Source organism: Pinus tabuliformis, chromosome J, assembly GCF_031772625.1.
Source record: "Pinus tabuliformis cultivar Carrire ecotype Pingquan chromosome J, CPIR1, whole genome shotgun sequence".
Taxonomy (NCBI): domain Eukaryota; kingdom Viridiplantae; phylum Streptophyta; class Pinopsida; order Pinales; family Pinaceae; genus Pinus; species Pinus tabuliformis.
In genome coordinates this window covers 170,532,425-170,554,503 of record NC_142295.1, presented here as the reverse complement: position 1 = coordinate 170,554,503, position 22,079 = coordinate 170,532,425, and the positions used below count along the sequence as shown (strand labels likewise).

General features: G+C 36.7%; 1 protein-coding gene across 2 annotated transcripts in view; it reads right to left on the bottom strand.

Annotated features, from left to right (window-relative positions):
* Positions 1-11,072: 11,072 nt before the first annotated feature.
* Positions 11,073-22,079, bottom strand: part of LOC149226210 (kxDL motif protein) — a 99,458-nt gene continuing 88,451 nt past the window's right edge. For both annotated transcript variants that reach the window (XM_089377436.1, XM_089377435.1), the window contains exon 3: positions 11,073-11,507. Coding sequence is in view for 1 of the 2 variants with exons in the window: in XM_089377435.1 (XP_089233561.1) it covers positions 11,405-11,507 (103 nt within the window). In the remaining variant the exon portion in view is untranslated. The remainder of the gene's footprint in view (positions 11,508-22,079) is intronic.

Here is a 22,079-nt window from a genome sequence, read left to right as displayed (position 1 = left end):
GTTCCCTGATGATATGCTCTCTGATGATGTTGTGATTCGTAGATTTAATTCGCCACTGATGTTCTTGGGTAGTATCCCGCTGACAGAGATTCCGGGTAGTATCCCGATGGACAGAGGGTGGTAGACAGAGCTCCCTTCTGATGTAAAAATTCTTCTTCTTTTAGATTCCAAAATGTTCAGCATATGAGTACGGATATTCAAGAGATAAGCAGGAATGAGCAAGAGATGAATTGAGATGATCAGTGATAATATGAGATGATGAGATACTTGAGACTAGATAAGATATGATGACAGGATGACATGTTGATCGATGGTCAGATATTGACAGGTGGAATTCTCCCTAGTTTAGAGGGAGTGTTAAAAATATGCAACTACGGCCAAATTACACTTTGTACAACTCATTTAATGGACATAATAATTTCATTGAATTCCTCTTTTCGATAGGACCAAAATCAACCTAAAGAACAGTCAAATCGAATAAGGGAAAGTGTATTTATGAAGAAAATCTCACATGTGCATATTTGATAAGGTCGACCCTAGAGCAAAGTGGACCACCTTCAAAGGCTATAAATACAAGTGCCCTCTACCACATTTGGACACAATGATAAGACACTCTTTTATCTTGGCTTTTGTCTCACACGGGTTTGAAGCTCGTCCGTGGAGGATCAGGTTCTCTTTGAGGTGAAATTGCAAGGTTTGAAGCTCGCATCTCTGATTTATGGTTTTAGGCCTCAGTCGCAGGCACAACACAGGAAGGATTCAACCACAGTCACATGAAAAAATCTCCATCCATGTGATTGGGGCATTAGGGTTTCCACAGATTAGATCTGATGTCAGTCGCTTGCATGTCAGGCTTAAGGGAGCGATTGTGCAACTATAGTCACTCACATATCTCCCCCTCCGTGCGAACGAGACCTAAAAGATGAAATCTCAGTCTTTCGAAGTTTTCACTCATTGACCGCAATGTTCGGCAGTTGATAGCAGCAACTACACACTGTGACAATTCATTACACACTTCAAAATCAGGGTTTTGACTATAAGCATTGTTGGTTCATTTCATGGATGTTGTAGTTGTTTTTCTGGTTAGTTTCATAGATGAAGATATGGATCTTGTACTCTCTTTTGCTGAATCATTTGATGACAATCTACTAAGAAGAAGAATTTGAAAGGGCTTTCCCCATAGTGGGCTTTTCCCTGGTCTCCGATCAATCCTGGTGTCTCTATGTGTGAATGTTTGTATTCTATTGTTCCTTTATGTTCCGCTGCATTGATGATGATGATATTGTTCTTTTTACATACTTGCATATGCTGTTGAATAATGGTGTAAATCTGAATAATGTTATGATGTTATGGGGTGAACTTAATGTGTTAATAAATAAATGAAATTATCAAAGCAAAGAACAATATAGCCTTATAAAAATTAACAGTTTTAGAGTCATCTCCTATGGTTACATATGGGGATCGTTCGGGGGAGGGGGTGTGTGTTAGAAAATCAGAAAGGAAGAAATATTTTCTCTAATGATAATTACTTTAGATATCTTTGAATTCTTATTATTTTTCTTATGTTCCCTTTTAACTTAGTTCATCAAGCAATTACCAAAACCAAAACACCAAAATCAGGGACACTAGATATAGGCACTCAGCCAAGGCTAAAACCCCTATATAGGGGAAAACCCAGTCAAGAACTCTTCCTTCAGTAGTAGTTCAATCGAGATGGACCAAGACCCAAGACCAATAGACATTCCTTCTCCACCAAGTGAACCTTCTAAGATGATATAGTAATTTATTAATATCCAACAACTTCAATCCAATAATTCGACTTCCCAGTTGCAGAATTTCGACCCCCAACAACATAATTTCAGCCTCCCAATTACTGTAGAATTTTGGCCCCCTTCCAGCAGTTGCATAGCTTCACACGTGTGAGAAAGAGAGAGAAATTTTTTAATTTTATGCTTGAAATATTCCTCTTTCTTTACTGTCCTTCTCCTTATTCCTTAAAATTTGCACTTTTTCTCAGCCCATAAACTGCAAATCAAACTTGTTGTGAGTGAGTGACAAATGAAGTCGAGTTGTTGCCCTTATATAGTGATTTTGCTACCTAGTTTTAGGACAACTAGTTCAGATTTGAGCCCGACTTGGTGGAGGAGGCCTAAAAGACTAATTTTAATATAAAATAAATTTCTTTCTTGACAAATAATTCCCAAGAAGGGTTATTTACATTATGACATAGACAATGACACTTGACACAAACCCTAGAAGCCTGCAATGGAGTATTTGACCTAAAAATAATTGACCCAAGCATGAAACCCATGATTTAACAAGTTAATTTTAATAATAATAAAATTCCATTTTCTTTCTTTTGACTTAAATACACTTATGAAGACCAAACCTAGTTACATTCTTCAACACTCCCTCTTAATTAGGTAGGTATTCATAATTACAACTATATAGAGGTACATGGAAGATCTCCAATATGAACTACAAAGAGTTCAGGCACACTCAGTACCACATATTAGATATCTAACCAGGGTTATCTATTCGGGTGGGACTAAGAGGGACTAAAGCTTTCAAGTAGTCTAGGTACCATTGACTTACTAACTAACCATCAACCCAAGGATATAGGTGTGTATCCAAGGTCAGAGCTCCAAGACCAATGCCACCCTCCCTCTTTGGAATCTAGACATCAAGACATAGGCCGACGAGATCTCATCCCAAGCATCTGCCATTAGATGCTTCAACTCTCCCTAATAAACTAGATATATCCATTTGTCCAAACATGCTTCTTAAGTGATCATCTTTCTTCATGGATAGATTTACCTGTACAAACCCCAATCAACAATAAAATTTCAAATATATATACAAGTAAACACAAACCTTCAGGGTCCTCAATAATCTTGATCCTCCTTTCATCATCAAGTTATTCATATATAATTTGTTGGAAGCTTTCTTCTTTAATTTCTTCAGCAACACCAAATACATCCTCAAATTTTCTCGAGTCCTTTGTTTGCAACTTCATATTCATCAATAATACTTTTTCTTTCTTCAAGGTATTCATTGTCATAATATGCCCTCCCTCTTAACTGGGGAGATATACCTTTTCTTCTATCTTGAATCCCTCTCAACTTAGGGAGATCAACTGCTTCCTTCTTTTATAACATCAGAGAACTTTTCATGGCTTCATTCCTTCTTACGGCATCAAGGTTTATATAACTTCCTTCATCATGCTTATTAATATCATCCGAGCATCTTCATCATCTTGAATATTATGTACCTACAAAACTTTAATAACAAGTACAACCAATTACAACTATATAGAAGCATTAAATCAAACATTCAAACTTTTGACATCAAATACTTAAACATAGTTACAAGACACATAAGCTTCTTGCTAGGGTTTTGTCACAAACACTTGACTTCATTTTCGAGAAACTTAATCAAGACATCAATCTCATTATATCTAGGGCCTCAATATTACTTTCAGTGATATATGACAACCTCTTTTATGATATATTTCAAACCCTAGAATCTATCATTGAGACAAAGTCTTAGATATTGTAGTTAATAACAATCCTACCATGCATCTATTATTTCAACAATGTCAGACACTACTAGAGTTTGTTTTCAAACCCTAGAGTTTATCACTAAATCATGTCAGAAATCAATATTATCATATCCTAGTATATCAATTACCAGGGCTTTGTGACAAACACTATAACTCACAATTTATGAGCATCAATAATTAGGTCAGCGTACTTGCAAATACATATCTAGGACTTCATGCACTAGCAATACACACCGATATCTATACAAACATCAATACATCAAAGTTAGACATATAACAATTTTGATCAAGCTAGGGTTTTGATGAGACATAGGAAAAAATACCTAGGGATTCATTCATAGGACCTTGCTATAGATATTATACATGTTTAGTTCATAAACCCTAAATTACCAAACCCTAAAGATCTAGGGTTTCAATATATGACTTAGATATTAACAGCAAACACTAAAGGGCTAGGGTTTTTATCATAACAATACCAAAACATCAAAATAATAGGAATTATAGATTTCATCAAAAACCCTAAGTAGACTAGGTTTCAATATTAGCATCAACATACCCTTAGGTTAGGGTTTTACAGTGAACCTTTTTAGGGTTCCATAAGAATGATAATATAATGAGGGTAGATTCAATATAATGATTAATCTCCCTAAAAATAATTTTTGTGATTCAAAACCCTAGACATAACAATGTCAATAATGTAAAGAAAATTTCTAATTGAATGAGCATACCTTTTACGAAGAGAACTTTATAACAAATTTTATAGTTTAAGGCATAATTTTGAGTTGTTTCTCAACAAACCTTGTAGGACATCAAATCTTGACAGGCTTCAATAGAAATTCTTTCATGCTTCAAGTCTATCCTTTGAAGTCTTCTTCATAACCTTTGAGTATTCAATGGGATTTCCTAACCAGGATAAATATAAGAAAAGGTTATTAGTTTACAATACAAGCATATTTTGATATGAGAGAGAAACCAAACATGAAGAGGAGACAAGGAGTAAGATACTTATATTTTGGTAAAATGGTGAAGGCTCCCTCTTAATCCAATCTTTGAGGGATACCTACAACTTATCAAAAATAGTTCAAAAATATCCTAACACAACATGTTAGACCTACAAATTTAGAAATCAAAAAGGAAATTTAGAACTTAGAATAGAAGACCAAGGGAAGATATGTGAAAGGGAGGACTTAGTAGTATAAGTCCTTGACTTCTGATTCTTCTTCAGTCTTGTTTTTCTTAGATGGAGCTTCATCAGTGACATTTGATTGATCCCTATTTCTCTTCTTATTTCTTGGATTCTCAGGGCAATGACTCTTGTAATGTCCCATCTTGTGGAAATTGTGACATTCAAACTTGAATAGGTCCATTTTCTTCTTTAGTCCTTTGAACTTCTTGAAGGTTCCATTCTTCTTGTGATGAGAAGAATTCAAGGTGTTTTCTTCTTCATTCTCCTTGTTGTTTACCATCGATATTCCAACTTCTTCTTGACTACATGCATTCCACATTTGTTAAAATGTTGGAGTATCCTTCCAACTGTTAAGTCCTATGCAAAAGCACTCCAAGATTTAGGTAGTCCTAGAAGGGTAGTGATTACGAGCTCCTTTCTGGGACAACTTCATCTATCGCTTGAAATTCATCCCTGATTCTAGATATCCTTATTAAGTATGATGAAACAGTATCATCATTTGTTAGCTTAATAGTTCTTAGTTCATTCTTGAGGCTTGTTATTTGACCAATGTTCTTGATTGTGAATAACTTGGAGAGAGCCTCATACATTTCTTGAGCAGAATTTATGTTTGATATGTATGGAATTAAGTTATCCTTAACTCCATCCACTATTAGATTCATAGCCATGATTTCAAGTTCTCTAAAGTTCACTTTCTCTGCATTACTTGATTCATTAGTAGGATTCTTGACTTTTCCTTGAACAAGATCTAAAACATTTCCCTTTTCGAGAATGAGATCTATTCTCTTTGTTCAGACCCTATAGTTGGAGGCCCCTTCTAATTTGTTTCCTCTCTTCATTGAGTTTGTCATTGTTCCTTTAAATAGTAGGCTTGTTTTCTAATGTGATCCCATTTTTAATGTCCCTTTTCTTGATCTCCTTATTCCTCAATAGATCCTTTAATCTACCTTTTTCCTTCTTCTTCACCTTAACTCTGATACCATGTTAGAAAATTAGAAAGGCAGAAAGATTTTCTCTAGATGATAATTATTTGAGATATCTGTGAATTCTTATTATTTTTCTTACGTTCCCATTACCTTAGTTCATCAAGAAATTACCAAAACCAAAACACAAAAATCAGGGACACCAGATATAGGCACTCAGCCAAGGCTAAAACCCCTATATAGGGGAAAACCCACTCAAGAACTCTTCCTTCAGTAATTCAATTGAGATGGACCAAGACCCTAGACCAATAAACCTTCCTCCTCCACCAAGTCAACCTTCTAAGATGATATAGTAGTTTCTTCTTATCCAACAACTTCAATCCAGTAATTCGACTTTCGAGTTGCAGAATTTCGACCCCCAGCAATAGAATTTTGGCCTCCCAATTACTGCAGAATTTCAGTCCCCTTCCAGCGGCTGCACAACTTCACACGTGTGAGAAAGAGAAAAAATTGACTTTTATGCTTGAAAGAGTCCTTCTTTGCTATCCTTCTTCTCCTTCTTCCTTGAAATTCACACTTTTTCTTAGCCCATAAACTATAGATCGAACTTGTTGTGAGTGATGAGAAATGAGGTCGATTTTCTGCCTTTATATAGTGACTCTGCTACCTAGTTTTAGGTCGACTTGTCCAATTTTGAGGCCGACTTGGTGGAGGAGGCTTATTTATTTATTTCTACACAACAGAGGGAGGCGGTTAGATTTTTCAGCAATCAGTACAAAGCTAAAGAAGGTATTAACTTTGTGAATCAGTTGGAGTTCATTAACCTTTTTCCTAGAATGGTTGATGTAGAAGAGAATGTCCATATGGGGAGACCAATTACAAAGGATGAGGTGATTGAGGTGCTGAAAGTTTTGGCTAGGGACAAGAGTCCATGCTCAGATGCCTGGACTACTGAATTATTCCTCCATTTTTTTAGATATTATGATTAAATATCTTCTAGAGATGGTGAACGAATCGTGAAGATTTGGTAAGATTTTAGGATCCATTAATGCTACTTTCATATCCCTCATCCCCAAAAATTCGTGCCCTCTACTTTTGTTGATTTTTGTCCTATATCATTATGTAACACAGTGTACAAAATGATATCAAAATTTTGTTCCAACCAAATTAAACCTGTGTTGTCTAAACATATTTCTCTAGAGAAATTTGGCCACCTTGACAACAGGTAGATTCATGATGCAATTGCAACCGTGCAAGAATGTGTTCACTGTATCAAATCCTGAAAGATGGAGGTGTGTCTCATGCAGATTGATTTGGTAAAAGCTTATGACAATGTCATTGTGAATTTTTGAGACTGATCCTACACAAGATTGGGTTGGGAGTCCAAATTATAGATTGGATTATGGCATGTATATCATCAGTTAATTTTGCACTCATCATTAATGGGCTCCCTTCAAATTTTTTTAAGGCTTCAAGAGGTCTTAGACAGGGTTGTGCTCTATCCCCGTTATTGTTTCCCGTTATTGTTTTTGCTAGTTATTGATGGTATAAGCAGAAGGATAATTGTGGCTCGATCTTTAGGCATTACTACATGTTGAAAGATAAAAAAGAACATTACAATCACACATTTAATGTTTGTAGATGATGTCATTTTTACAGGGGAGATGTTTATTTTTGAATGGAGTGTTTTTCATCAGTTACCGTCTAGCTTTAGGGATGCATCGAAATTATATATGAACAAAGAAAAATCAATTTTAATCTTGGCTAAAAAGGAGGATGTTATAATCTCAGAGATTCCCAGAATCTTTGAGGTGGAATCGATATCTTTGGATGTTGGTTTTAGATATTTTGGTTTATCATGAAGCCTAATAACTATGGGATTAAAGATTGGGAATGGCTTATTAGAAAAATTGAGACAAGGATATCTATATGGTCACACAAATGGTTTTCAATGGGGGGGAAGGTTGGTAATGATTTAATCGGTTTTTCAGAATATTTCAGTTTTCTGGATGCATTTATATAAGCTACTTAAAGACATCATCAATATAATCAATTCTATCATTGCAAAGTTCCTTTGGGTCGATCCAGGATATGAGAAGAAAAATCATTTAGTTCACCTAGAAGTGTTATCGAGGCATGTGGAAGCTGGCAGTTGGGGCATAAAGGATACATAATGTTCAATAATGATTTATTAGTCAAGAACTTTTGGAGAAATTTATATTGCAAAGGCATTTGGCAAAAAAATATAAAAGAGAAATACCTAAAAAATAAACAGATAGTGGAATGGATTAAAGAAGGGGCATCAGAAAAGAGGTTAGCTTCCTATATTTGGAGAATGATAAAGATCAAGCATTAGTTATTTGGGAGTATGTGTTGGGAGATCGGTATGGGCTCTAGGGTTGAGACATGTTTGGATGCCATAAAAGGCTTGGCTGGAAATTATTCTCTTTCTATTCCTCTTCTTAGTCATATCCATAACTCGAGATTTTATTTCATTAACCAAATCTATGTTTAAAGTCTTACACTTCCTTAAACAAATTCGTGGCTCAATGTTAGGGACCTTCACCTGATCGGGACTTTAGCTACATAATGGGATCAATATACTTCACAGTTAAGCCTGACGGGGATCGTCTTAACTGAGATAGAGCATAATTTGTCTTGGGATGGAATTAAGTATAAGGATCTTGGTTAAAGACATTTGTAATTAAATGACATAGGATTGAAACATGATGGATAATGTTTGTGGTTTCAACAGTCTTGGAATGGGAGATTCCTCTCAAATTAAAATGTTTTACATGGTTGGTTGTGCACAACAAGATTCTAACATGGACAAACCTCCTTAAAAGAGGATTTAAGGGGCCTGAGAGATGTGTGTTATGTGCAGCAAATAATGAAGATGTGGACCATCTTTTTCTTACTTGCCCATTTGTTGTCTCAGTATGGCATGGGGTTACGCAAGGGTTCAACATTATTGTTGTTTGGGATAACAGATCCATTGAGCATTGCCTTAAACAATGGTTTGAGATTTTAGGGAATATAGAGCTTTACCGTTTTATATTCTATGGGGAATTTAGAGAAGTAGGAACTCAAAGATATTTTACCAATGTGAGTTAGACGTTATAGGAACATGTCTGAAATGTATTGTATACTTTTTGGAGATTGGGCCAAAGAAGAAGATGTCGTTTAGACGTAATGTGCATATTAAAGAGGTACAGTCAAAGTTCCCAACAAGTTTCTTTTATGGGGCATCCAAAAATAAGGTTTGTGGCAGCGGGGCATATATAGTGATGAAGCTAGGTACAATCTTCCATTTCAGTTGGCACAATGGTGTTGGTTCGAATAATAGAGTTGAGCTTATTGCTCTTTGGGGAGTCTTAATTTGTGCAAAATGGCTTGACATTGGAGAGCTAAATATGTTTGGAGATTCAAAAGTGCTTATTGATTGGGTTTAAATAAGGTCTGGTTTCAAGCCGCCTTCTCTTACACATTGGATGCATCAAATTATAACTATTATCAAGACTTTTCAGAGATTATCCTTCTCACACATCTTTAGGGAGAAAAACCATGTGGCAGACTTCTTATCTAAGGAAGGAAGCAGTGGAATGTCAAGTATGATCAACTTCTCTGCCTTCGACAATGGTACTTCACAAAGATCAGGTAGTATGGACAATTTTCAGTCTTTAGTCGGTTACAGATGATACTAAAAAAGTTTATGTTTTGATTTCATGTGAAGAATTTTCATATTTTGCTAGAGGGATCAGTAAAGTTATGAATGATTTTTAAAGATAGACACATCTTTTGATTTGATAATCATGACTTAGTTGTATAGATGACATATGATACATTTTTGAAGGGCAATTAGTGGGGATCAAAGATGTATGAGGATAAGAGAGACTTTTGAATATGTAACTACTTTTTGATAATGAAAGTATGTTGGTCTTTTCTTACTGAGAAAATATATATATATATATATATATATATACTTCCAAACCCATGTTAAGCACGGGTGAAATTACACATTACCCTCATTATCACATGCATGGAGTTTCTTTTTCTATTTTTAAATACTTCCTTAAATGGGATTTATTGAAATATAATTTTTGTTATTATTATTTTTTTAAATGTTATATGTCGATATATTTCCATATTATGGAAGAAATTATACATCTCCCTCATAAATATAAGAGACATGAAATATATTTTTGTTATCATTACTTTTTGAAATATATTTTTGTTATTATTACTTTTTAAAATATATTTTAAAATGTTACATGGAAGGAATTACCCATCAAGTTGCAGCAAACAAAAACACCTTAATGCAACCATTTTTAAATTAAATAATAATAATTAAAAATAATTTTTAGATATTCATTGTTAAACCTTAATGCAACAATTTAAGATTTAAAAAAAAAACAAAACAAAACAAAAAACAAAAACAAAAACAAACTGTTCATTGCTCTGGTTGAGCTTTCCATTAAATTGGGGCAAAGCACAACCATTTGCATCTCTTCCTGGTGCAATTGAGAAAACGATAGCACCCTGTTTATTGCCCTCAACATCAAACCCTTCGAGAAATGCGTTTCACAACTATCCATTTCCGACCATTGTTGTTGTTGCATATTCAGTAGAGCTTCCTCTTTCTTCCTTCCTATCTTGTGTGTTCAAGGCAACCATTGTGTATCTATCTTGTGTGTTCAAGGCAACCATTGTGTATGTGAGCCAGGGAATCTGTCCAAATCATAATGTTCTTCAATCTCTGGCAAGGAAAGAATGGAAATGTTTTTCCCGATGACACTAAAACAATGGGGTTTTTGTTTCATAAGGGGGGTTTTCCTTCGATAAGTTTTGAGCTGTAAATTTACATAGAAACCCTCTCAATCCAAGTTCTGTAAACTTTGACACAAATGCAACATGAAATGACTTAACACCTCAGCAATAAAATTGACAAACGATAAGCATTCCAACAATCCTCAACTCAGATCAATCTGCGATTGAATATTTATATTAGGTTCCCAATTAATAATAGATGCCTTGTGTTGGATAAGGGGGCATCCAACAATTCATCGGATGCAAGTGATGGATTAGAGCTAGAAGAAAAAACACCAGACTTTGGTTAAACCATTCTGTTTTGCATTTATCTTCTCTTTCCCTCCAATCTTCCGATGTGAAATATGGTAGACTGAAGTCCAACCATGATGTTACTTCGAAACCACTAATTTCATAAACTATATAATGAGATATTAAATTCAACGTGACATTAAACGGACTAATTAAACTTCGAGTAGTTCAAAACAACTAGTGAATGCCTGCATTTTACAAAAGAGTTGTCTACTTAATACTGTATAAAACGCGGGGCAAAATATTCAAAAAAATTGCCGGAGGTACGAAATGAATCCAAATATAAGTAATCAACTCTGAGTCTAACATATCAAAGACATCCGTCTGTTCCAAAATGATTGCCGACGCTTATAAAATGGTGTCTAAACAAGCTTGGAATGATGAGCTATATTCAAGTTACACTTCGTTCCAAATACATCTTCATGAAAATCCAAACATGGTGAAAGGTCAAGTAGCAGTGATTTCATGAGACATCTTTGACCAATATAACCAATTGAGTTAAAACATTTTATTTACAGACAAAAAGAAGACTTCTTCAAAACACTGGATAAATATTGATTTCTATTGAGTCTTTCATATTATTAATATTTTCCTTGCAATCTAATGTCTCTTGAATTAGGATCGTTCTTCTAAATCGGGCCTTTCATCATTGATATCCACATTTGAAATATCAACGAAAGCATCTGGATACTGAGCAGATATTCTTGTCTTCATACTCCTGCATTATAAACATGTCCACTTTGAGTTATAATGAAGGTAAGTTGCATGAAAAGAATGGATTAGATTTTATCAAAGACAAATAAAACAGACAAGGAAATGCTCCTTCAGAGTTCATTCCAAAATAGCCTTTCTTAAGAATGCCAATGAAAGAGGGAGTGAGAGTATCCCTATGTCATAAACCATATAACATTAAGAACGCCAATCTGCTTTCAGTGCCTTAGCGAAGTAAGAGTTCACAAGGCACTATGTGATAGGAAGCATAAGTCGAAGATAACTATGAGAAAGATTGAAATATAGCAAGATAACCAAGCTTCTTTGTAAACGAATCCAAGACAAAATCATCTCTTACTACTTCACAAAACTAAGCAATGAAAAGTCCCTCTATAAGGCCACAAGTTTAAGTTCTTATTAGTTTATAGTCTAACAATGCCAAAGCTATAAGGCCACCTAAGAGAACACTCCTTTTTCCTTTAGGTCACAAATCATGTAACAAAGTGAGGAAATGGATGATACACCATACACCATATCCCAATTGATCTTAAGCCAATATCTAAAACCAATAATTTCACGATGTTGAAAAAAATCAAACATGATTCAAGAAAAAGTGTTTGGTAATGTAATTAGTACTATATATAATTGCCATTATTAGTTTCAGAGATGGCCATTATTTTTTTGGATCCCCTACTAAAGGGAACGAGGGAGTAACTCGGTTGTGTGGTGTACACCAAGTGGTTTTGTTGTATTTTCCTTGCGTGTTTACCATGTGGAGGCTAAGTTGCAGATTGTTTTGTTGATTAGCTGGAGTGAGACTCACCTTGGTGAGTAATGATAGTTTGGATGCTGAAGTATGCAAACCTATACTTGTGAGTGTCGTCATTGCAAAGTAGGTATGATGATGTTCTATCAGGCCGAAGGGCTGTTCTTTCCACTTTGTGGAGGCACTAAAGTTAAAGTTTGATATAGAGGGAGTTGATTGGTATTACAAAAAACACTTCTCATAGAGAGGGAGTGCTAGCTTTTAGTGTTGCTCTGTTATGAACCCTACGCCTTAAAAATGATACAAAACCAATAATTACAATCCTCTTCGAGGAGGAAACCTCCTTTTAAAATGAATACAATGTACAAGACAATATTCGAGAATCCTAAGACTAGGTTTCTTTAGTATATATATAGGAGACAAAGGGTACAATTATAATAAAATGGGACCATGCTTGGTGTTGATTTTTTTGTATCGCATCAGGAGGTATTTCTGCATGCCAAGGGGTCTCCTAAGTCGGCCTAGAAAAATTATAGAAGATTAAATTAAAATTTATTTTCTTTGGGGCATCAAGTCGGCCTAGCAAGTTGAAGGATGTGTCCCTTGGGCTAATTCACCCTCATTTGATTAGTATATAATACATGATGTGAAACTTCATTTTGGTCACCATCACATCATCTCTTATCTCTCTTAGAGGCAGCCACACGTGTAATAGGAGGACAAATTGTCTAAAATTTGAATGAGTTTTTCTGTTGTTTGACCAAGGCATTTAACTAGTCATTGACCACAGAATTAGGCCGTAATTGACCATAGTTTGACCACAAAATTAGGCCATAGTTGACTGAGTTTGACCTAGTTTGATTGCAAGATCTAGCTGCAATTGACCGCATACCTAATTTTGACTAGACCGAAGTTTGACTAAAGTTGACTGATTTAACTAGGTTTGACCAAGACTATATTGTTGTTGATTTTGACCAAGTTTTACTAGTATTTTGACTTGGATACTGACACAAATTTCTAGACAAATTGGAATTATAAACCTTGCTGAAAAATAATTTCTCCTAAAGAAAAGTTGTTGGGTTTTCTCCCAAGGTTGGGTTTCCCAGGTTTAAAATATTGTCTCTATTGTGCATGGTTTTCATTCAATGATCTTTATTGTTTCTACTGCATTAAATGTTTATATTTTCTGAAGTGTAACTACTCAATGATATTAGTGGCATGAGAAAACTGTGTAAAATCATTATGAAGTAATTATCTAGCAAAAAATAGAATTCTGTTGTGTACCTTGTAGAAAATTCAACATGGTATCAAAGCAACCATTGAAGTTAGATTAAGAGACAAGTGGAAAAAAATCGACATACTTTGTCATTTGTACCATAATGACACTATTTCCTTCAAATTTGGGTAAGCCTGTAATAAAATCCATTGGAACTTCTTCCCAACACTGACTTGGTATGACTAGTGGTTGAAGAAGCCCTAGGGTTTTGATTGTCTCCCCCTTATTTTGTTGGCATACCACACATTTTGCCACAACCTTTTGCACATCTGATTTAAGACCTTCCCGAAAAAAATCTTTCTTGATCCTATGCTATGTCTTCAAGAACCTAGAATGTCCTCCTAGAGGAGAAGTGTGTAATTCGAAAAGGACTTTCTATTTGAGTTTAGAATTCTTACATACATATAAGCAATCTTGAGACCACAACAAATCATTTTTCCACATAAATTTTTCTACTGCATCATGGTCCTTTTGTAGTTGTCGAATGATCTTGCATACCTTCTCATATTGCTTCCAATCTATCCTTGCTTCTTCCACCCAATTAAATAATGGAATGGAAATAGCATATAGTAGACCCTTTGTGTTTACCTCCTTCCTTGAAAGTACATATTGTTGAAAAGTGTAACTAGGTTCGGTCTTCATAATGACATGTAATTGTGATTTTTGTAAATGATGAAAAGAAGAAAATAAAATTATTATTATGCCTTGCTTCATGGGTTTCATGAGCAAGAGATTTTATTTTAGATGGCTCCCATTGAGAGCCTTTAGGATTTGTCATAAAAGTCATATAGAGTCAATGTCATGTATGAAGAATGTATATGAGTCAATAGAATTGTCAAATAGCCCTCCAACGACAAGCACAAGTCCTCCTCTTCATGTCGGCTTCAAGATGAAGTAACAAACTCATGTCGGCTCACCATTTTGGAGACACACCTATTCATTTATTCATGTCGGCGTAATATGACGAATAAACTAATATATATAGGGACCTAAGCCTATTCCATAGTCAGAGATTTTTGGGCATCTCTTTGAGATTTTCGGGTGGATAGAACAAAGATAAGTTCAGATCTCTAGTACAGAGACAAATTTGGATGGAACTCGGAGAAGGGATGAAGGGACAGTGAGGACCTTTCTTTTGGGCTAATCACACACACAGTAGTTCGGATTATTTCTAAGATTCGGATGACCATTTCAAAGAGGAAAAAAAATACAGTTCGGTTAGGAGACTTCAATTCGGTAAAGAGTCAAGGATTACCTTTGTAATTCAGATCAAGGTTACAGTAACAAGCATTTCGGAAAGGGAACTCGAATAGGTCTCGGTGCCATCTTAAAGGAAAGATATCAGTGCTATCTCAAAGGTCTCGGTGCTAGAAGAAGTCACGGTGCTATCACAGAAGTAAGGTCTTTGTAGTATGACAATGAGGTCTCACAATAATAGAGATCTCAATGTGAAGACAATGATAAGATCTCGGTGGTAACAATGTCTTGATGCTAAGAAGGTCGAAGTGGAAAAGGATTCAAGAAGAGGATTGACTGTCAAGAGAACTTGTGTCTTGGTCTTGGAGTGGCAAATAGGTCAAGGGTCTTGGTCTCAGTATTCGTCAATTGGAATCTCTATAAGAAGAATTTGTGTGGGTTTTCTTCTCAAAGAGTGAGAAGCTTTGGCCCTGGCTGATACCCTACATTTTGTGTCTCTTGTCTATTTATGTTCATGCATTGGTAGTTGTTTGATGAAGATGAACACTAATAATCTAACTAGAAGAAGATCCTGATTTAAAGTTATAAAAGGCACTCACAAGCAATTACTAATAAAGAGAAATCACCTAATTCATGATGCTCTAGATTTCTCAACACATGCCACAATCGTTATTTTCCTTTTTTGTATATAATTTCAAAGTCATAACCCAACATCTTTGTGACTCATTTTTTGTTGCTCTTCTAAAGATAGTCTTTGCTCCAAGAAGTGCTTCAAACTATCGTGCTTTGTTTTTACTTTGAAGTGTCTTCCTATTAGGTATGGCTGTCATTTCTTAGCTGCATGTAGTACGGCCAACATTTCTTTTTCATAGATGGGTCTAAGTAAGATTTTTCCTTTATATTCACTACTTTCAAAGGTAAGGAGACTTCCTTATTAGATCAAAACTGCACCAATGCCATGGCCTAAGGCATTACACTCCACTATGAAGGTTTTTGTGAAGTCAATTGTTGCTAAGACATGAGTTGTACATATAGCTTCTTGAAGATTCTCAAAAGATTTGGTTGCCTCTTGAGTCCAAGAAAATGCTTCTTTCTTCAATAATTTTGTTAGAGGTGTTGTTATTTGACCATAATTCTCGACAAACTTGCAATAATATCCTGTCAATTCTAAGAAACCTTTGAGTTTGTTGAAGATATTGGGGGTTGGCCATTCCCTCATAGATTTGATTTTGTTATAATCCACTTTGACACCCTCATGCGACACAATATGATCCAAATATTCCACTTCAAGAACCCCAAAGGAACACTTGTAAGGCTTTGCATACATTTGTTGTTCTTCCTCTTAGTTTTTGATGGATTTGGTAGCAGCGAACAAGTGTTCTAGTCTCGATTTATGTCTAAAAGGCTAAGGAACACAAGATCTCCAAAACCCAAAAAAGGTTTCACAAGAGAAGCTTGTGAAATGACTTAATTAAATTAATTAGCCATCATTTAAATATTTCCTAAGTCTAACTTAGGAAAATTGGTTAATTAAAGGGAATTAATTAAGGAGATCGATAGAGACTTCTAGAAAATCACACCAATCAAGTCTGAGAGGATCTTAGTCATTGATGAGGATCTAATCATGGGAGTTGGTGCTCCAACAAGAAATTATAAGAGCAAGTTGATGGGATGGGGAAAGATACAAGAGGGAGAGCGAGTTACCTTGGCAGATCGGGCTACCCAGTTGCAGTGATTCAGCGAGGGACAAGTTCGAGCCAGAGGGAGAGCATCAATGATTGAGGGAGCAGCAGAGGAGAATTCCGAAGAGATTCCTAGCAGCTTTCTAGCGTTGGAGAGGCAGGAAAAGGGAGGCTCAAATTATTCTACAAAGAGGTCGAGCAACTAGAAAACCCAGTGCGAGTTGCCAGAGAGAGGTTGAGCAGCCAGAAGCCCTAGTGCGAGTTGCCAGAGAAAGGTCGAGCAGCTAGTGCAAGCAGCCATAAACCCCATTGCGAGTTGCTAGAGAGAGGTTGTCTCCGTTGTCGGAGGTTAGAAAAGTCATCCAAAAGGCTGAGAGAAATTTTCCAGAGGCAGGGCAAGGCAGGACGACTCACCAAGAGCCAGTTAGCAGGCAATGTGAATTGTTTCCAAGCCAGCAGTGCGCATTTCCAAAAGGCAGTGCGAGCAGGCCAATTGATTTGCAAAGGGAAAAAAAATTCTCCGAGAGATTTTGCCACATATTTGCCAGAGGATTGCCAATTAAGCATCCAAATTATTGTACTCTCCATTTTGCCATGAAATAATAAAATAAACCCTCATCTGCTGCACTGGTTTTCCCTTCAAGGTTTTTCCAGGGACGTTAGTCCAAAAATATTGTTGTCATTTTTTATTGTGCGTGCATCTATTTCTCAGTTCCTGATTTTTGTAGTGTATTTTATGGTGAAGATTGCAATGGTGAGTTATTCGTTAATTTCCATAAACAATTAAAATGCTAACAGTTAGGAGAACAATATCCAGCAATTGCATTGAAGGAGTTTTCACATGGTATCAAAGGGTTGAAAATCATATCAGAGGCTCATAAGCAAGAGGAGTAGGATTGTGCAGTTTTAGAGGCAGATTTGAGCACAATTTCTCTTGATTTGCGCAGGCCAGAGCTGCAATGTGAATTGTTAGGCAAGAAGATCGATTTCTAAAGGCAAAGTGCTGGAAAAGTTCGACTGGCCCTGAGTAGAATTCCAGCAGGGAGTGTGGTTGTCGGGAAGCAATTCTGGTGAGAAAATTAGTTGATTCATTTAGCAGATCTGGGCATATAAGTTTTGAAGAGAGGGATTCATCTACAGATCTGCGCATGGCAGGAAGAGAAAAGCACACTAAATGGGGAATTTCCAAAAATTCCCAAGGGTTTCCAATTTCCAGCTCCAGGGAGGAAATATGAGATTCCCAGTAGTAGCAGGCCCAAGCAGGGAAATTCAATTTGCCAGTGCGAGTTTGCCAAAATAGCTAGTACGAGTTGCAGAGGTTATAGGTTGTGTGTCAGTTCCTAGAGAAGAACATCTGAAAAGTAGAGCGAGTAGTCTCAGTGAGCAGCGGAAGGCAGTATATGTTGAAGAAAGTGTAACTAGGTTCGGTCTTCATGATGACATGATCTTTATAATAAAAGGAAATAAATTATTTTTGTAATCTTGCTACATGGGTTTCATGAGCAAGAAATGTCTCTAGTTGAAAGACTTCTTCTTGATGTCTTTAGGATTTACTTATATGTCAAAGAGTCATGTCATGTATATAGAAACTCTTCATGAGTTTATGTAAATATGTACAAGTCTAACAACCCTCCAAGTCCAAGATCAATGCCTCAAAACAAGCCTTTCTAAGTCTGCAAGCAAAACAATAAGGAGATGATCATATCGGCTCAAATAAATGATTTAAATATATATAATTATGTCATGTCGGCTTGAAACAATAGACAAGTCGGTTCATAAGTTGATGTCGGCTTGCATATATGGGATGATTACTATAAATACCCATGAAGGGTTAACGAAAAATCATTGAACAGATTTCGGATGCCTCTGATGAGCCGCAGTAAGGGCGCCGCAGTCATGAAGTAAGGGAGCCGCAGACAGTGAGGTAGCCACAGTCAAGAGGGAGCCGCAGACAGTGAGGTAGCCGCAGTCAAGAGGGAGCCGCAGACAAGAGGAGCCGCAGTCAAGGATAAGTAGTCACAGACAAGGGACAAGAAGCCGTAGTCAGATCCGCAGTAAGGTAGGGTTCAACTGTCTCCTCGGATGGGTATAAGGAGCAACAAAACCCAATCCTATATCTTCTCGGCATACCTGTGACTAGAAGGAGAAACCCTCAGACATGTAAGGTTGTGGATAGAGACACAACACTATGATTGCAGCCTCGACATCTTTACATGGATCCATGAAGATATATCTCAACAACAAAGCTAATACTCTCGGCATCCCTGTGGTGTCCTCGATGAATAAGAGCAGATCATGCAGCATGTAATGAAGTAATGATTCCCATGAATACTCTCGACCTTCTCACATACTATGATATACCTGTAGCAACCTTGACATAATGTATTAGTTAAGGTTACATGAAGATGATCTATGATGGGAGAGATCCTCAACATATATATGAAAGAAGACACACAGTCTTGTTGATTACCACAGGCTCTTGGACTCAGTGTGATGCAGCATTATCGTAGTAATCTAATCCTAGCATAACCATAATCATAGTAGTTATAGACTGTGATCTTATGATCTCGATTCTCACGAGATCAAAGTGCAGCAGTAATGAAGAGCAAGGTGTTGCAACAGTGATGAAGGGCATGGTGTTGCAGCAGCGATGAAGATCACAATGGTGATGACCTTTGTGGTGCAGCAGCAGTGACACGAGGAGGATTGATATCTTGGTCTTGGAGAGGCAGAGTGTGTCAAGGGTCATGGTCTTGGTATTCGTCAATGGAATCTCTATAAGAAGAATTTATGCATGGGTTTTCCTCTCCAAGAGGGAGAGGTTTTGGCCTTGGCAGATAGCCAACTATTTGTGTTCTTGTCTCTTTTTGTTTGATAGCAGTTTGATGAAGTTAACTTACACATGCTAATAATGAAGTAAACAATCAAGCTAAGATAAAATTGCATTAACACTTCACAAATTGTTATCATGTATCGAAGAATCACTCTAAATATGCATGCCCTAGATTCTTCAACATGGTATCAGAGGGAAGGTTTCAGCAATCAAAGTAAGGGCAGAAAAGAGACATTCAAGAATCGGTCTCTACAAGACATCAAAGCAACTGAGGATCTACATGGTAGAATCAAACCATAATCATAGATCAGAGATCAATCTACAACAACAAGGGTTTTAGATATCAACAGTCTTCAGATCTGAGGTTATGTTTTGACAAATTCCTCCATAACATCTCAGTTTCGATACTTCTTTATAAAGAACAAGGTCTTAAGATATTAGATCTTAAGGGGAACTTGATTCAAAGGCATATATGAGAGTGTTTATGAACAAAATCCATTGTATGGATCATGACAAGCAACCTCAGTTCGACATGTATCAGCTGCTTGTTGGAAGGCAACCTAAGGATCGCAGTCAAATGAAAACTCCTGCTCCATCTTCTACCAACATGATGAAGGTGAAAACAACATCTTCACAATCAAGTAAGTACCTTTTATAATCAAATTTTTGTTTTATGATTTCATGATTGCAAGAAGATCTACATGTTGGATGGGTCATCAAGGGTCTTGGGTAGAATAAGGAGGATTGTCATTATCCTTAAAGATGTCAGAACATCAAGGTCTCCTTTGAAGTCATAAGAACTAGTAGGGTTCTATGAAACAATAAAAGAGACACAGGAAGAATTCATGAAATGCTGGAGGACATACCATCTTAAATGTAGATAGAAGAGATATCTTCATGAGATCTCAATTGAGAGATCTGGAAAAATGATGAATAGACAAACATCATTGATAAGCAAGGTAACAGATGTCCATAAACAAAAAGGTTACCTCGATCAACAATCTGTGGTCTCTATGTCAGATAGAGAAAGGCAAGTTGATAGGATACAAATAAGTGCAGATAAGCAGAGGAAAGGTTGACAAGGTAAGTACTATGAAAAGATTACCTGACAGAAAGCTAAGGAAAGGATCAAGGGAAAGAGGGAGTAATGGATCTTCACTATGGATGAGATGGTATCCCTCTCAAAAGGATCCTATCAGAAGTCCCTGCAGATATGAACATAGTAAGATGCATCGTGGCATCAAGAGCTCGTATGGAATCATGAAGAACATAGCTCTTGGGAATCTCGTTATACATTGAAGAAGAGGAAGAAGTCAAAGGAAACATTTGCCAGATGGGGATATACTAGACCCTGAAGGATCTCTGATAGAGATCTCAACGGAGGATCTCCTAGTCCGGGAAGGCAACAAATGTCTCATCAGAAATTCCAACTCTTGGAACTCATGAGTTGGTGGTTCAATGACATGAAGAATGGAGCAGACCAAGGGATTGAAGATATTTTCAATCAAGGAAGCTGCAGGAAAATACCTGAAGGAAAATGAGGTATGTATGATTGTATTTGTATTTGCATTTGATATTGTAATGTCATGATATGTGGTTGCAGATAAAATAGATCAAGCATGATCAAAAGGGAATAGATCTCCTCCTCTAAAAGGATGCGGAAAGACATAAGTTTAACTAGATGAAATCAACATAATATGTCCTCATATGAAGTATGAGGTAGTTGACTACAATTGAAGAACTCTGAGAGCTCCTGGGAATGAAAGGCATGAGGATGAAAGAGATCGTGAAACATGCAACCATGACAAAGGCAGTCAACATCCAAAGGATCAGGAAGACTTGACTAGGAAACCTCCCAGAATGATGTGAAGACTTTGATGGAAGTTTGAAAAGATGAGGATCCTTGACAACAAATATCATTGGGAGATGTGTCAACATGAATGCAGGATGATTGATGCCTACAAGATGTCACTGGAAGAAGGCCATCACAAAAAAGTAATATGTGATTTGTTTTTGGTGTCTGACCTCTTGGAAAAGTCTGGGTATGTGTGCAGGATCAAGGAAAGGAGAGTTGTGAAGGATGTCACAACTATGTACCTTGTGATCTAGAGAAATCACTGTTGAAGAAAAGTGAAGACAGATGAGCTTATGAAGGAAGCCCTAGATGTAAAGCCAAGGAGGATACTTTCCAGGAACGAAGGAATGACATGACGAAGGAAAGTGATGGATGGCTGAACCCTACATGTGAAGAAATTGATGACATCGAAGTTTTGAATCATCAGCCAACTAGAAGACCCTAGAAAGCACTGATGATAGAGTCCCTGGGTAAGAGGGAGCTCTGGGAAGTTCCTATGAGCAAAGGAACTCGAACAAGTTTCTAAGTAAAGAGAAACTTGGAACTCGTCCCTGGTTAAGAGGGAGAGTTAGACACAACATTCTTGTCTTTAGTTTGGAAGAAAGAATCAAGGATTGTGTAATCATCTGGCAGCCAACACTCTTTGAGGATGTGGTAGGGCATCCAAGATAAGATTGGGCAAGAGGACCGATATTCTTGAGGGTTGGGAGCCCAAGATGAGAATAGTCCTAGTAGGGCATACTTGGAGAACACCCGGTGGGTATGACCCTAAGAGAGACAATGATGATGCGTGTCTATCAGTCATTGGTCTCGCCATCATTGTGTGCTCTGATCTAAGTGAAAGATAGAGTTGTTAGTCAAGGCCTTGCTAAATGGAAACAATGTTGGTTGAAATAATGCTATAACAGATGGATTGCAAATCCAATTCTTCTTATGAGAAATTCTTCAGATTGAGAATGACCAAGTACCA